Genomic DNA, 12,882 nt, shown 5'->3' on the forward strand with positions numbered 1-12,882 from the left:
TCTTGTGCTCTTATGGGGATGCTCCAGAGATCCATTTTGAGTGTCGTGACAAAGGCTGTGAATCCTTATGTACATGTTATATATTTTTATAAATTTGCAAGAATGTTAAGCAAACGTCTTTCTACTGTGTTATTACGGGCTCAAGTGTCAAAGTTTGAAGTGAAAAACAAGTTTCATCTATTTTGGAGTAACATGACAGAATATGGAACAAATGAAGCATTGATGCACTGTACATCCAAAACTTTAGTATGAGGAACAAGAGATCGATACCTGCCTTTATCATGTACTCAAACTCTAGACCTTACCAGTGGTGGGCAACTCCAGGCCTCGAGGGCCGGTGTCCCTGCAGGTTTTAGATGTGTCCTTGAACCAACACAGCTGATCTAAATGGCTAAATTAGCTCATCAACATGCCCTGAAGTTCTCCAGAGGCCTGGTAACGAACTAATCATGTGATTCAGGTGTGTTGACCCAAGGTGAGATCTAAAAACCTGAAGGACACCGGCCCTTGGGGCCTGGAATTGCCCACCCCTGCAACTATACTGGCAACTCAAGTAAGGCTTTGAAAGAGACAAATATCCTAAGTGTCAGGGTTACCTTTGAATTTGAGCAGATCTTTTATTTATTACAAATATAATTTTTTTTTAGTCATCAAAACTAATAACATGGAAAGTGTAATTCAGGAGAAATATTAAAGCACACATCCGTTTCCTATGCCGTGAAATCAAAAGTTGTAACAGTCCTTGACCTTGTCCATAATGTAAGATTGATGCCGTCAGTCATTTAAAACAGCTGCAGGTTGTTGCAGCATGCTCAATGTGATCAATACAAAACCTTTCTGCTGTCTATGTCATCCTGGCCTCAACCTTCCCCATTTCCATAATGAATGTCCACTGGTGCCACTTGGTGCATTGTGAGGTGAAAATGTTCACCTCACAATGCACCAAGTGGCTCTGAACACTGGCATTACTGCAGGCACAGCTCGTGAAGAGAGGTTGACGTTTAAACATCAGTCCACGGAGATGTTTGTCAGATGAAACCAACATGTTTTGTTTTTACATTTTTAATCAATGAAACCATTTTCTACAAACAGACGTCCAAAATGGAAAATGGCTTTGTGTTCCAAACACATCTTATGCGACGTTAAATCTAAAGCTAAGCTCTTTTGTTGTCAAACCATGCCCAACAGGCGACCTGTAAATGGTTACCGTCTCCACAGCAAATCATTTCCACCAGGAAACCGTGGAGTCCTGTGATCCAGAATGACAGGTGTTGAAAAACATTGAGCTTTGGGGGAACCTCTGAAAACTGTTCAAGAACTATGAAATAACCCAGCTGGTTCCAACATGCCAAAGCAATGGCAAAGAGCATTAGTCAAACAGTAATATGAGTCAAACAGTTACTTTATTTATGTTCAGGTAAAAACATGAACCTGATGCAGTAAATTATTGCAGATCTTAGAAACCAGCACATGAACGTTGGGGCCAGGAGAGCATACAGTGGCGCCCTCCCCTGGCAACAGACTGCAGGTGCACACCACAGTTTGTTCCAAGCCAGCAGTGCAAAGAAAAAACAAAAAAACCAAAAAAAAACACTACAGCAAGAAATAAAGACAATATAGAAAAAAAAAAAAAAAAAAAAAAAAAAAAAAGAGGTAAAGCAGACATTCCCACTTCAAACGGGGTGTGAAACTGCATATATATTTTATTCCAGAAAATGAACTTGAAATGCTAATCTGGCTATGAAACGATAAAAATGAGACCAGCCAAACTTTGTGCCCAGCTACATTATGTGTTGAGGGTTGCTCAGAGCTTGGTCTACCAAGATAACCCTACGCGTCCGGTAGGATCCAACAGAAAGACGCCAACTCTATTAAAATAAGAGCAAAAAAAATTTACCTGGTCAACACATTAGTTACAACTCTTCATTTGAGCTGAAGCTCTCGGAAATGAGGCCAGAACACAATCTCAGAAGGAGCAGAGGGAGAGAGAGCGAGGGGGAGAAAAAAAAAAAAAAAAAAAAAAAAGATAATATGAGCTCATCACTACCCGCATTCAACCAACTGCAACTTTCATTTCCACAACTTGAAGCAAAGACACACTGGGGGGAGGGGGAAGCCGAACCAAATCAAAATAAAAAATTATAATAACAATGCAACACACGAACTGGGGGCGAATATAATACAGAACAGAACGCGAACAGTCGAACTGAGGGGGAGACGTGAAAACAAAGAGCTATTCTATCAAATGTGTAGAATGAGCAAAGTCTGCAAATTTGTCTGTACAAATGATCTTTGGAGCTAAAGTAAACCTAGCTTGCTCAATGGAACCCGCCCTCCCCGCTCCCCTTCCTCCCCCGTCACCCAGTGATGCTGTCCACCACTCTGGAGAGGAGACATCCCTTTTTTTTTTGTCTTTTTTGTCTTGTTTAAATATCACATAGCAATTTAAAATGTCACCCAGATGTTTTCATCTTTTTTAACATTACTCAACTACTGATATAAGATTTTACTCTCTTTATATTTTAAGTTCTGCGTCATGGAACACCCTTCCATTTTTCTTTTTTTTCCCCTCCTTTTTTTGAGAGACGGGGGCAGCAAATATATATTTAGAGTCTTAATTTTTCTGCAAGCTGCTTTCTCTAACAAGAAGGCTGTACATGTAGCCTTAATGTGTGTGATTACAAAAAAACTAAGGAGGAAGTCATGATTTCATCGGCTGCTGTAGAAGGCATTTTAATGTTGAGATGTGGCGAGATCAGGAAAGGTGGAAAGACTGCTGGCCCTCGCGAGCTGCAATCAACAGTTTCTCTCGCATGATCTCTATGCTGGAGTAGTCAGGCAGCTTCAGGTAGTTGACGCAGGTCATGACTGAGGGGAGGAAGTCGTCTGGATTCTCCGTCGACTCAAACGTCTTCCTCACAATTGTCAGAGGTGGGTTCAGGCTCCGGAAACCTGCCGTGCAAGGGCAACAGCGGGTGAGCGCGGGGCAGACTTGCAGTACAAACACATCCGAGTTTATTTGATTAAGAGTCACATGTCAGGCTCATTAAATGGTGTGCGTGTGTGTATGATGCGCCTCACCTCCGACAGGCAGTCTTGGGCTTCCTGTGACAAACTGCAGAAAGAGTCTTTGCTGTTCGGCATCGAAGCTGCTCAACACCTCAAACAGGAATCGAACTGCACGGCTGCAAAAACGGGATGAAATGGTTGAGAAAAGTTACTGTGTTACTAAAATGATCAAAAATACTCCTCTGCTTTGCAATGATGGTAAAACTGGTGCAACTAGCTGACTGCACTGTGGGTTCTGTTTACTAGAAACGAGAGTCACGATATTTCCAGTAAGAGCCAGGAATGTGGAATTGATCATGCTTTGCCACCATCAGCCAAATTCTTCGCATAAATACTGAAGAACGCTGAGATTTACAACGATCTAAAACTTAAGAGCCACAGACTGTCTCACCTGTCATGTGTGTATCCGTGATCCGGTCGACAACACTCCATCAGCGTCTTGACATCCCACGTCTCCGATTTACTGCCACACAGCAACTGGTCAAGCTAAATGTTAAAGTGAGAACGGAATGAGAAAATCCAAACTATGAGCACAGGATTTACTTTACCAAAAGTGTAAACAACTCGTGTCTATATTTGACCCATTTTTGTCTACCCTGCATTCCTAAAAACACACCGAGTGCGGCTGTAAGCAATGCTGACACACTGCTGAAAACTGCTGAATTTCATCATTACAGATAGATTTAAAATGACTACCACGCAGTAAACAAAACAAAGTTTCTTACCTCCTCTGGGTAGAAATACTGCAGGTGATGTAACGGGAAGACCGACTCAAACCCTTCCCTAAAAGACTCAAATTGTCTGGACACTCCTTCATTTAGAGTCCAGTACACCACCAACTACAGGGACAAAGCAAAACATTAAGAACAGTGGGGACGGGGGGAGGATTGATAAAAGCGTGGGTTGTTAGAAAAACTCAAATACCCTGAGGTACTCCTCCAGGTTGTAGATTGTGACTGGGACGTCTTTGCCGCCCTTTTTCAGCTCAATATTTGGGAATCCTGGAAGGGTGAAGTCCAAACCCAGGTCCTCCACTGAGCAGCCATTCATGTTCAGGCTCTCGAGAGCCTGCTGTAGCGTCTCCCTCGTCTGATGGAAACAAACGAGGACAAACAGGTTAGCAGAGAAAAGTGAGGGAGAACTGCTCTGGGTATAAAGTATGATCTAAAGGTAAGAGACACCAAAATATGTACAAAGAAGGGGGAGCACTACCAACAGCAGTATCTCTAAGTAAGTTTAGAGGCATCGTTCCACAGAACAATACTCTGGGCTAATTTCATTAAACACAAGCTCTCTGCGCTCTACCTGTGATCGGTCTTGCTCCAGCCTCTTCTTTTGGCGGATAATATCCTCCAAGTGTTGGATTGACTTGGCAACACCGGGATCAATGTTCACCAGGTCGTGGGAGCTTATAGACATCTCATGCCGTAGCATCCACTTATAAAATGGCAGCCCCAAGGGCAGATCCAGCTAAAGACGAGGAGGAGGACAGGATCAGGTCAGAAAGTTTGTTTTAACATGTAAATGTTTACAGCCTCCGCATGCTAAACGGTGTGCAAGAGATGAAAATGGAGGCCGTTACCAGTCTGAAGTCCATTATGGCTTTAGCCATTAGCTTTCCTAAGAAACGGAACTTCATTTTGATTTTGGCTATGTGCGCTGGTTTGGTCGTCCTGCCGAAGGGAACAGCAAACAGTCCTCTGGAGCTGAACATGTACTTGGTTCCCTCTTGGTTTCCTGCAAAACAAGAAGGCGGTCACTGAAAGTTAATACAAGATACTGTAACATTAAATATGAATAAAAATGCATTTCTCGCTTCCAGTCATATCTTCTTGGGAAAACTTATCAATTAAAATCAGTGGCCCCTAAATAACAACATCCTTCAAAAACCAAACTTAAGCACTTTCATTAACGCCTGACTAATGAGATGAAGACTACCTCGATAATGAGTTTTGTATTAACAGACTCGCGTCATTTAACAACACTTTTCATCATTTCCCGCACGTCTGTTCACAGTTGCAGGATATAAGCTGGTACCTTTTGGATTGGCCAGAGTAACCTCTTCGCCTCTCCAAAGACCAAGATCGGCGCGCTGAAGCTCCTGAGACACCAGAGCGTAGAACTCCTGAGTGGGACCGAGACCTGTGCCCACCTGAAAAGGAGAGGGAAAACAAAGTCCAAACTTTCCTCCTATTTTCTTTCAGAGTTTGAGTATTCAGATACGAGAAACTTAAATACCTCATTTTCATACTGAATCTCGAGCATTGCCCTGGAGCTGCCGAGATCCTGCATCACAGACTCTGCCTGTTTTAGGAGCTCGTCGCGGTTTATCGTCCTCTGAAAACACAGCATAACAGAGGGAATCACGTGATCACATTTAGCAGGTCACACGACACAAGATGTGGATTCCAAGGTAGAAAAAGTACAGCACAATGCTTCGAAGTAACACACTGCACCTTTTTCCTGTCCAGACGTGGTGCAACTCTGCTGTCCTGAGAATCTGACTGGTTGATCTCCGGGTTTGTGTCCAACAAGCGCTGCATTGCTCTGTCACGGTCAAAGGCGGTTACATAGAATAACATCTGCCGAGTGTCAAAGGGGAAGAAGAAGGGGCTGCAGAGGAAAAGAGAGAGAAAAGTGTGTTACTACAGCCAGGCAACAACCCCAACAAATGTAATCTTGGCGTTGCAAAACAGATCACAGACTATTCTTGTGAAACTTACCAGGACTTCCCAAGCTCAATGAGCCACGTGGGGATGTTCCCAGTCATGATGACCAGAGGGTCTTGCAGCTGACGATTGGCTTTGGCTGTCAGTTTACTGTTAATGAACTCATTGGTAGAGATAATTTCCTTACACGCAGCGTTCTGTACAACAAAATAAAATATTAAAGTCAATGTTACTGGAATATTTTATGTCCCAACACAATGAACAATCCTAATTGTGTAAAGGCCTGTGAAAACATTTTCTTAAGGACGATATTTGGTGTTCAAAACTCTATCAGAAACAAACACACACTAAGTTCCTCACTGTCAGAATCCTGTCCAAAGGAGACTTACATCATACAGGTAGAACCAGTATCTACTGATGGAGTGCAGGACCCTCAGCAGCAGGATGACCTCTAAAGAAGGGTCATCAAAAGTTATGGTCTCTGGTGGCTCCGAAGTGAGGTATGTCTCTAAGGGATTGATGACGCTGGGACATACACCATCTGGGAGCAATGGGAATAGTTTTAATCAAAACATACACATTTAGATTCAGTAGAAACTGAACAATAAGACCACAGATCCGCTCACTTGCTTTTTGATTTCACAGTTAAACTTTGCAAAGGTGACATCAAATGTCAGATGTACAAGTCTGTGTGGCCTGCTTGACATTTCAATGTCAGTGACATCAAGTATTTCATAGTCAGCAGGTGAGGTTTTAATGTAAAACGAACAAAGCCTTACTCCTGAGATATCCAAAATTCTCACCATGCCACAGCTCATCCTGTTTCTTGGCGTTGCGGGGTGAGGTTTTGGTGGGAGCAGTCTGGGCTCGGCCTCTCTTGCCACCCACAGCATCTTTGCTTCCATCCTCGTCCTCCCTCACAGGCTTATACCTGTTTACAGGATAAAAGAGAAAATGGTCTCCATGCTTTAAGAAAAAAAACAAAAAAAAAAAAAACATGTACAGTCCCAGTTTTACTTCTAAAAGGCCACAGAGAAGAATACGTCTTTGAAAAGCGGGGCATCCTGGTGTGTTGCAAGCCTCTGTAAAGGATCTTCACTGGTTTTAAGTGGCTGTTTCATGCCTTTTCCCTGTCACTCTGACCTAGAGCAACTAAAGCAGTAAACTCCAATATTTTAAACAACAAACAATGGATTGGATTTATATAGCGCTTTTTAAGGCACCCAAAGCGCTTTACAATGCCACTATTCATTCATTCTCACATTCACACACTGGTGGAGGAGAGCTACAGTTGCCCTGGGGCAGACTGACAGAAGCGAGGCTGCCATATCGCACCATCGGCCCCTCTGGCCAACACCAGTAGGCGGTAGGGTAAAGTGTCTTGCCCAAGGACACAACGACCAGGACAGAGCCCGGGTATCGAACCGGCGACCTTCCGGTTACAGATGCACTTCCCAACCCCCTGAGCCACGGTCACCCCCCCCCCTTTAAGAGACTTTGAATCTTGATTGTCATGAGATATTTAGTTGGTATAAAAAGTGGTTATTTATACCATATTGTGTGTGTTTTGGTCCAGATGCCAGCTCGGCCAAGTGGGTTTGCCTCATCATCTGTTGACTCCCGTTCTTCTTCTGCCTGCAGACTGTACTGCCGCACAGCCTGGTACACCGTCATGTTGTACGGTAGCAGGTGGTCACCAATGTAGAACTGCAGTCTGTGACGTACGCTGCCTGAATTCAAAAACTGAGCCGCCTGAGTAATCAAGAAATCACATAGGAGGGATTAAAAAGATGCATATCTACAGAGGATTATATAGAAGCACACGCACAACCATTATTTGGCATGAATGGAATCGCATACCAGTGATTCGTCTATTTCATCATCTGAGCCATCATCATCACTGTCTTCATCTTCTTCCCTGATTCGGCCGTATCCTGTGGAGACAAGATTTTAAATTTACAATGCAACCTAACAGCGAGTTCTGAAAAATGGCTAACAGCTGAAAAACGTTTGGTCTCTTGGACAATGCAAAGTGCCCTGCAGTGGGGTTGAAGCACAAGTTGACATAAACATTCTGCAAATGTCTCTCACCTCTGACAACAAGATACCGCTCAATGGCTTGCACCAGAGCCAGAGGGTCGATCTTTACAGGTCCCCCTTTCCACTGTTTAACATTAGTGCAATCTGGGTGTCTCTGCAGCTGACACTTAAGCTGATGTGTGTTGAAGAACTTGAGTGCCTGAGACCCCCTGAGGAGAGAGTGGGAGATTCATATCAATTAAAAAAAAAACAAAAAAAACCCACACCAAAATGTGCACAAACAGCTGGAAACAAAATGTACGTAAAGCCACAGACCTGCTGCCATTGCCGTTGCCACTGGGAAAATCGTGCACCTTGACAGGAAATTGCTCCATTTGGCTCAGACAGCTGTTCATCTTGTGCACCATGGCCAAGTAAGGTGCATTCTCAGCTAGATCCAGGCGACCTATGGGCTCCATTCCTGGAGGCTGAGACAAAATGAGGGAATTTAAAAATAAAAAGTTAGAAACAAACCCAGCAAACATGCTTCCACCATCTTCCTGTAAAACACATTTATTAGAGGAAACCGTTGATTCTAAAAACGGATCACTGCAGAACTTTCAGACTTGAGCAGAATAAGATAATTTAACAATAATATATGTTTTAGTCTCACCGGACAGCCACCGAACACATGGAGGAACCTTTTGAGCCGCACATCACGACTCAGCAATTCTCTGTCTGTGTTGGCGGTCAGGTAGACCAACAGCTGCTTCACCAGCCCACTGTGCTGGATCTCAAAAGACGACACATCAGATTCTGACACAATACTGGAGATCTCCACTAAGCACTCCATACCACCGTCCACCTGTGAAATGCATCAGATGATAAAATATTTCAGGTATGGGGTTTAACTATTGATAGTTACTTTGTACTCAACAAGTACAACTACCATCTTCTTGGAATACATCTTATAACTTTAAAACCTCAAACAAACCAACCCTGTACAAGGTGTTGCTAGCTGTTCAATAACTTCTTTTTCGAGGTAGCGCTCATGTTTTACCTGGAGGTTGAGTTGCTCGGTGGCTGTGCAAAGTCTCTGGAGGACATTCAGTGCAGGGTTGCTGCCATCCACATTTTCAGAGTTGAAGTAGCGCTCCACAAACTTAGTCGCTTGGTCTTTGATCCAGGCCTTAATTTTGTCTCTACAAATGACAAAATAAATAATTCACTTGTTAAGGACAATGGTTTAGCCCACGACGGGAGATTTGGATAATATAGGAGTAAAGACAAAGCTAAGCTGTCTTTGTTAACTCACAACCGTACCGGTTATTTGAAATTGAGTCCTTGGGAGGGGCCCTTGCGAGGCCACTCACTCCTGCTGTGCGCGAGGGCTCAGAGTTGGCATTGTTGGTCTGAGCACCCAGCTTGCCCCATGTCTTGGGATTGAGACTGGCCAAGAAGGATGATTTGGGTGACTGAGTACTGGTAGGGCTCTTAGCTAAAAGGAAGAACAGGAGAATTATCAACTAATAACATAAAAAATATTTGATTATTATAGATTTAGCTCATTTGGGGTTGGTTTTGGGTTTTTTTTTTTTAATAATACAAAAAAAAAAAAAAAAAAAAAAAAAAAAGGATTATGACTAAACAATTCAGTGTACCAAAAGTTACTGTACACCAACAGGTTCTGATCAACACTGTAAATATTAGCCGGCAGGTATTACTTTAACACAGGGATGTCAAATGTACAGCCCTACAATTATATCCGACCCGCTAGATAATTTCATGTGTCAGTTATTAATGGTACGTTTGTACATAGGAGCCGAAACTTCAGCCCTGCTGAGAATCCATGCAGGCAGGGGGTGGGACTTTATTTTGATGGGCAATCCAACCAATCAAATGCAAAGACAGACTGGGATCATCCCATTGTGTGAAAAGGAGGAAGGGAGGTAGATGTTCCCAAGACAGCATGTGTAGTGGTGCAGACCAGCTACACAGAGAGACAGTCAGGAAATGAAGAAACGAGCACAGGCTACATGACATTAGGAGCTGGATAAAGTGATACATGCTTTTATTTTCAGCCATTTTCCATTGTGGAGGACAAAAAGTATTACATTCACAGTTCAGTGTTAAGTATTACATAAAATAAATTATATAAAGTGTCTTTGAATGGAAGAGATGCAGAAATGTCTGCATGTGGCACAGAGCCATGGCTCAGTGTTTAAATGAGTCTCACAGCTAAGGAAGTCATTTATAATTCTTAACTTCTTTGATCTGCTGCTCACCACAAGCAAGCACAAGCAGAAGTTCTAGACTTGACTGTATTTTCAAAAGTTTTACAACTTTTCCTACTAATAAAAAACCTCCCTCATGGCTATTCATACTATACAAAGTAATTGAGCAATAAACAATTAACCTGTTGAACCCCAATGCCCCCAGAGGTGAAAGGGAGAACATCTGGTTTTACTCCCAGATCTGTAATTTAATACAGATCTCAGAATCTCAGATAAAAGCCCACAAAACGGATTCAAAACCACTAAACCGCTAAAAAAACCAAATGACCAAAGAGCAGGTAAACAGATTCCGCAAAAAGATGCAAACACAAAGTGGGCTTGTTTACCCGACGGCGCGTACACAGATGTGCCCCCAGGAGCTGAAAACCGACATTTCAGAGATTCTGAAACCGCAAGTTTCGCACCCTCTGACAAAAATTCACTGAACCAGCAGCAAAAGAAGACGTTTGAAAAAACATTGTCATGAATTTTATCTTACCCTTGTATTAACAGGGAAAAAACAAAAACAACCAACCAAAACAAAAAAGAAAAATCCACACCACACTTCCTGCACAGCTCTCTTGCTCTCAGTGTGCTTCCAGATCACTTTTCCATCAAAAATAGATGATGATATTTTTCTGCCTATTTTGCTTGCTTGTTACGCACCATTCTGCATTGTGTACAGTGTTGACAGCACCTAAGATCAAAGTGAGCTGCATGTGGCCTGCAAATGTTTGACACCCCTGCTTTAACATATGCATCAAAACAGTAACAAATGTGCAAAAAACACGTTCAAATAATATTGTCAATCTGTGTAATATAATTAGTCTCATACTGATCTGAGTTCAAGAGTATGGTTCAGAACTTTTTCAACAAAATTATTGTAACATATTTGTGTCTCAAAGTGTGTCTGGGACACTCACCCTGATTGTCTACTTTATCATCATCTCTTGGTGGCGAGTACTTGGGCCTTCTAGGTCCTCTTTTAGGTAGTCGTTTCCTTTTTAAGACATCACTTAACCGCCTATGTGCAAGAGAAAGTTATTTATTTCATGCTCTTGTGGTTATTTATAAAGATATTTGCTCTTCCATTAACTACAGACATACATACATACCCTATAATGCTTTGATAAATAGTAACATGTATTAATTGCAGACAATATACATTATCTGTGCTCTGTTTACATTTTTAAGTAGTTGAGCAACTATTTGACAACAATATTTGCTCTTAATGACTTAATTACTTTGTGTTTATGAGCTTTTCTTCCAAATACACACTGGATGTTTGATTTTGCTAAAAAAAAAAAAAAAAAAAAAAATGTATATCGTTTCCTTAGATAGCCAAACCAAAGCCACATATGGCCTCAAACTCACCCTTGAGGGCTGAGGTCCAGCGAGTCGTCCATGCTGTGCTGGAAGCTGGGTGAGCCCAGGTCAGGAGTTGTATTATTAGCAGATGTGGTGGATGCAGTGCTGATGGTGGTAGTGCAGAGACTGGCGGTGCCACTAGGGCAAGCCTTTGGAGGACTAGTGACCAAAAAGCTCTCAGACTCTGCCAAATTCTTCACTTGGTGCATGACACCTTGAAGACAAAAAGAAAGTATTGCAAAAAAAAAAAAAGCCTTAAAAGAAGCACAATACAGAGCTCCACGCCAGCATAGAGCTCTGGCTGAGGACTGGGACTCAATTCACATTTCAGGTAATTCAGGGAATAATGCATCAGGGGAAAAAATGCAAAGGAAACCATTAGCATCAATGCACCATTGCCACACTTGCAATATAGTAAGGTTTTAGGTAAAGTCAGCCTTAACTGTCACATTTTACTATCTTATTTAAAAAAAATCTTTGCATTTAAAGCTTTAACAATTTGCATCCACAAACATTAATTTAGCTATGACATCATACAAAAAACTAACACAAAGTGACAGCTTCAGAGCATACTTCTTTTACAAAACGCTTATACTGTCTTATTGGTGTGATGAACAGATAAGAAACCACAGTTCTCCATGGGATCATACACTACCTTCTCTTCTGAAATAAACACTGAAAACATCTGGGAGCTTCTGCATGAGGATCTCAGCCATCTGCAGTGAACCCACTACAATCTTCAAGTCCTGACTAGATAGCATGGAGGCAATGTGACTGTAGAAATAAACACAAGACAAAGGTCAATTTAATTTAAAATCCCAACACTGGCCCTGTTGTTTCTTTAAAATTCTTCCTTTCCAACATCTTTAGCCTACTGTAAGACCACAACCAGATTTAATATCAGTGCTAACAGGAGCCAGTAGCCTAGACTCTTACCTGGACACAGCATGGTTCCTCAGCACATCCTTCAGCAGCTCTGCATCAGCAAAGTAGATGATCCTGAGGATGGCTCTAAGGCACTTGTGTCTGACAGCTGGGCCAGCTGATGAGCTGTACACCTCATACAAGACCCCGAACAGAGTTTTGATAAAGCACTTTGCCAGCTCAGGGTCCTCCTTCATCAACTGGGCTCGTGCATCTTCACGACGGACCTCTTGGTGGCTGCCTAATGATAGACATGGAACGGGTCAGATTAATGCCATTAACCATATGCACTCAATAACTGCATAATGATAAAATGAAATATTTCAGGGGTCTGTAGTAGAGTATAGTAGTTGTTTAGTATATACCTCACTGTTTGGGTCATAGTTTAGTTCTCTTTTTGCTGTGGCCAATTAGGAAGCTGTAAAGCCCCCCCCCCCCCCCCCCACACACACACACTATCCTTAAGCTATAATAACAGCAGTAGCTACAAAATTTAAGTTTAGCTAATGTGTCCGACCATACTAGCACTAGCTGAACTATTGTTATTGCCATTTTTCTGA

General features: G+C 42.3%; 1 protein-coding gene across 8 annotated transcripts in view; it reads right to left on the reverse strand.

Moving 5' to 3' along the window:
• Positions 1 to 1,384: 1,384 nt before the first annotated feature.
• trip12 (thyroid hormone receptor interactor 12) overlaps positions 1,385 to 12,882 on the reverse strand; it is a 28,727-nt gene continuing 17,229 nt past the window's right edge. For all 8 annotated transcript variants that reach the window (XM_026192264.2, XM_026192268.2, XM_026192262.2 and 5 more), the window contains 24 exons: positions 12,335 to 12,563; positions 12,054 to 12,172; positions 11,405 to 11,612; positions 10,954 to 11,054; positions 9,081 to 9,255; positions 8,818 to 8,959; positions 8,431 to 8,622; positions 8,094 to 8,245; positions 7,830 to 7,987; positions 7,599 to 7,672; positions 7,291 to 7,490; positions 6,542 to 6,669; positions 6,128 to 6,279; positions 5,793 to 5,935; positions 5,526 to 5,682; positions 5,308 to 5,406; positions 5,107 to 5,221; positions 4,652 to 4,806; positions 4,375 to 4,539; positions 3,994 to 4,158; positions 3,795 to 3,908; positions 3,461 to 3,555; positions 3,082 to 3,185; positions 1,385 to 2,952 (listed from right to left, as the gene is read on the reverse strand). In XM_026192264.2, the coding sequence (XP_026048049.1) occupies positions 2,756 to 2,952; positions 3,082 to 3,185; positions 3,461 to 3,555; positions 3,795 to 3,908; positions 3,994 to 4,158; positions 4,375 to 4,539; positions 4,652 to 4,806; positions 5,107 to 5,221; positions 5,308 to 5,406; positions 5,526 to 5,682; positions 5,793 to 5,935; positions 6,128 to 6,279; positions 6,542 to 6,669; positions 7,291 to 7,490; positions 7,599 to 7,672; positions 7,830 to 7,987; positions 8,094 to 8,245; positions 8,431 to 8,622; positions 8,818 to 8,959; positions 9,081 to 9,255; positions 10,954 to 11,054; positions 11,405 to 11,612; positions 12,054 to 12,172; positions 12,335 to 12,563 (3,539 nt within the window). In that variant the 3' untranslated portion in view covers positions 1,385 to 2,755. The remainder of the gene's footprint in view (positions 2,953 to 3,081; positions 3,186 to 3,460; positions 3,556 to 3,794; positions 3,909 to 3,993; positions 4,159 to 4,374; positions 4,540 to 4,651; positions 4,807 to 5,106; positions 5,222 to 5,307; positions 5,407 to 5,525; positions 5,683 to 5,792; positions 5,936 to 6,127; positions 6,280 to 6,541; positions 6,670 to 7,290; positions 7,491 to 7,598; positions 7,673 to 7,829; positions 7,988 to 8,093; positions 8,246 to 8,430; positions 8,623 to 8,817; positions 8,960 to 9,080; positions 9,256 to 10,953; positions 11,055 to 11,404; positions 11,613 to 12,053; positions 12,173 to 12,334; positions 12,564 to 12,882) is intronic.

The sequence above is a fragment of the Astatotilapia calliptera genome, chromosome 14, assembly GCF_964374335.1.
Source record: "Astatotilapia calliptera chromosome 14, fAstCal68.1, whole genome shotgun sequence".
Taxonomy (NCBI): Eukaryota; Metazoa; Chordata; class Actinopteri; order Cichliformes; family Cichlidae; genus Astatotilapia; species Astatotilapia calliptera.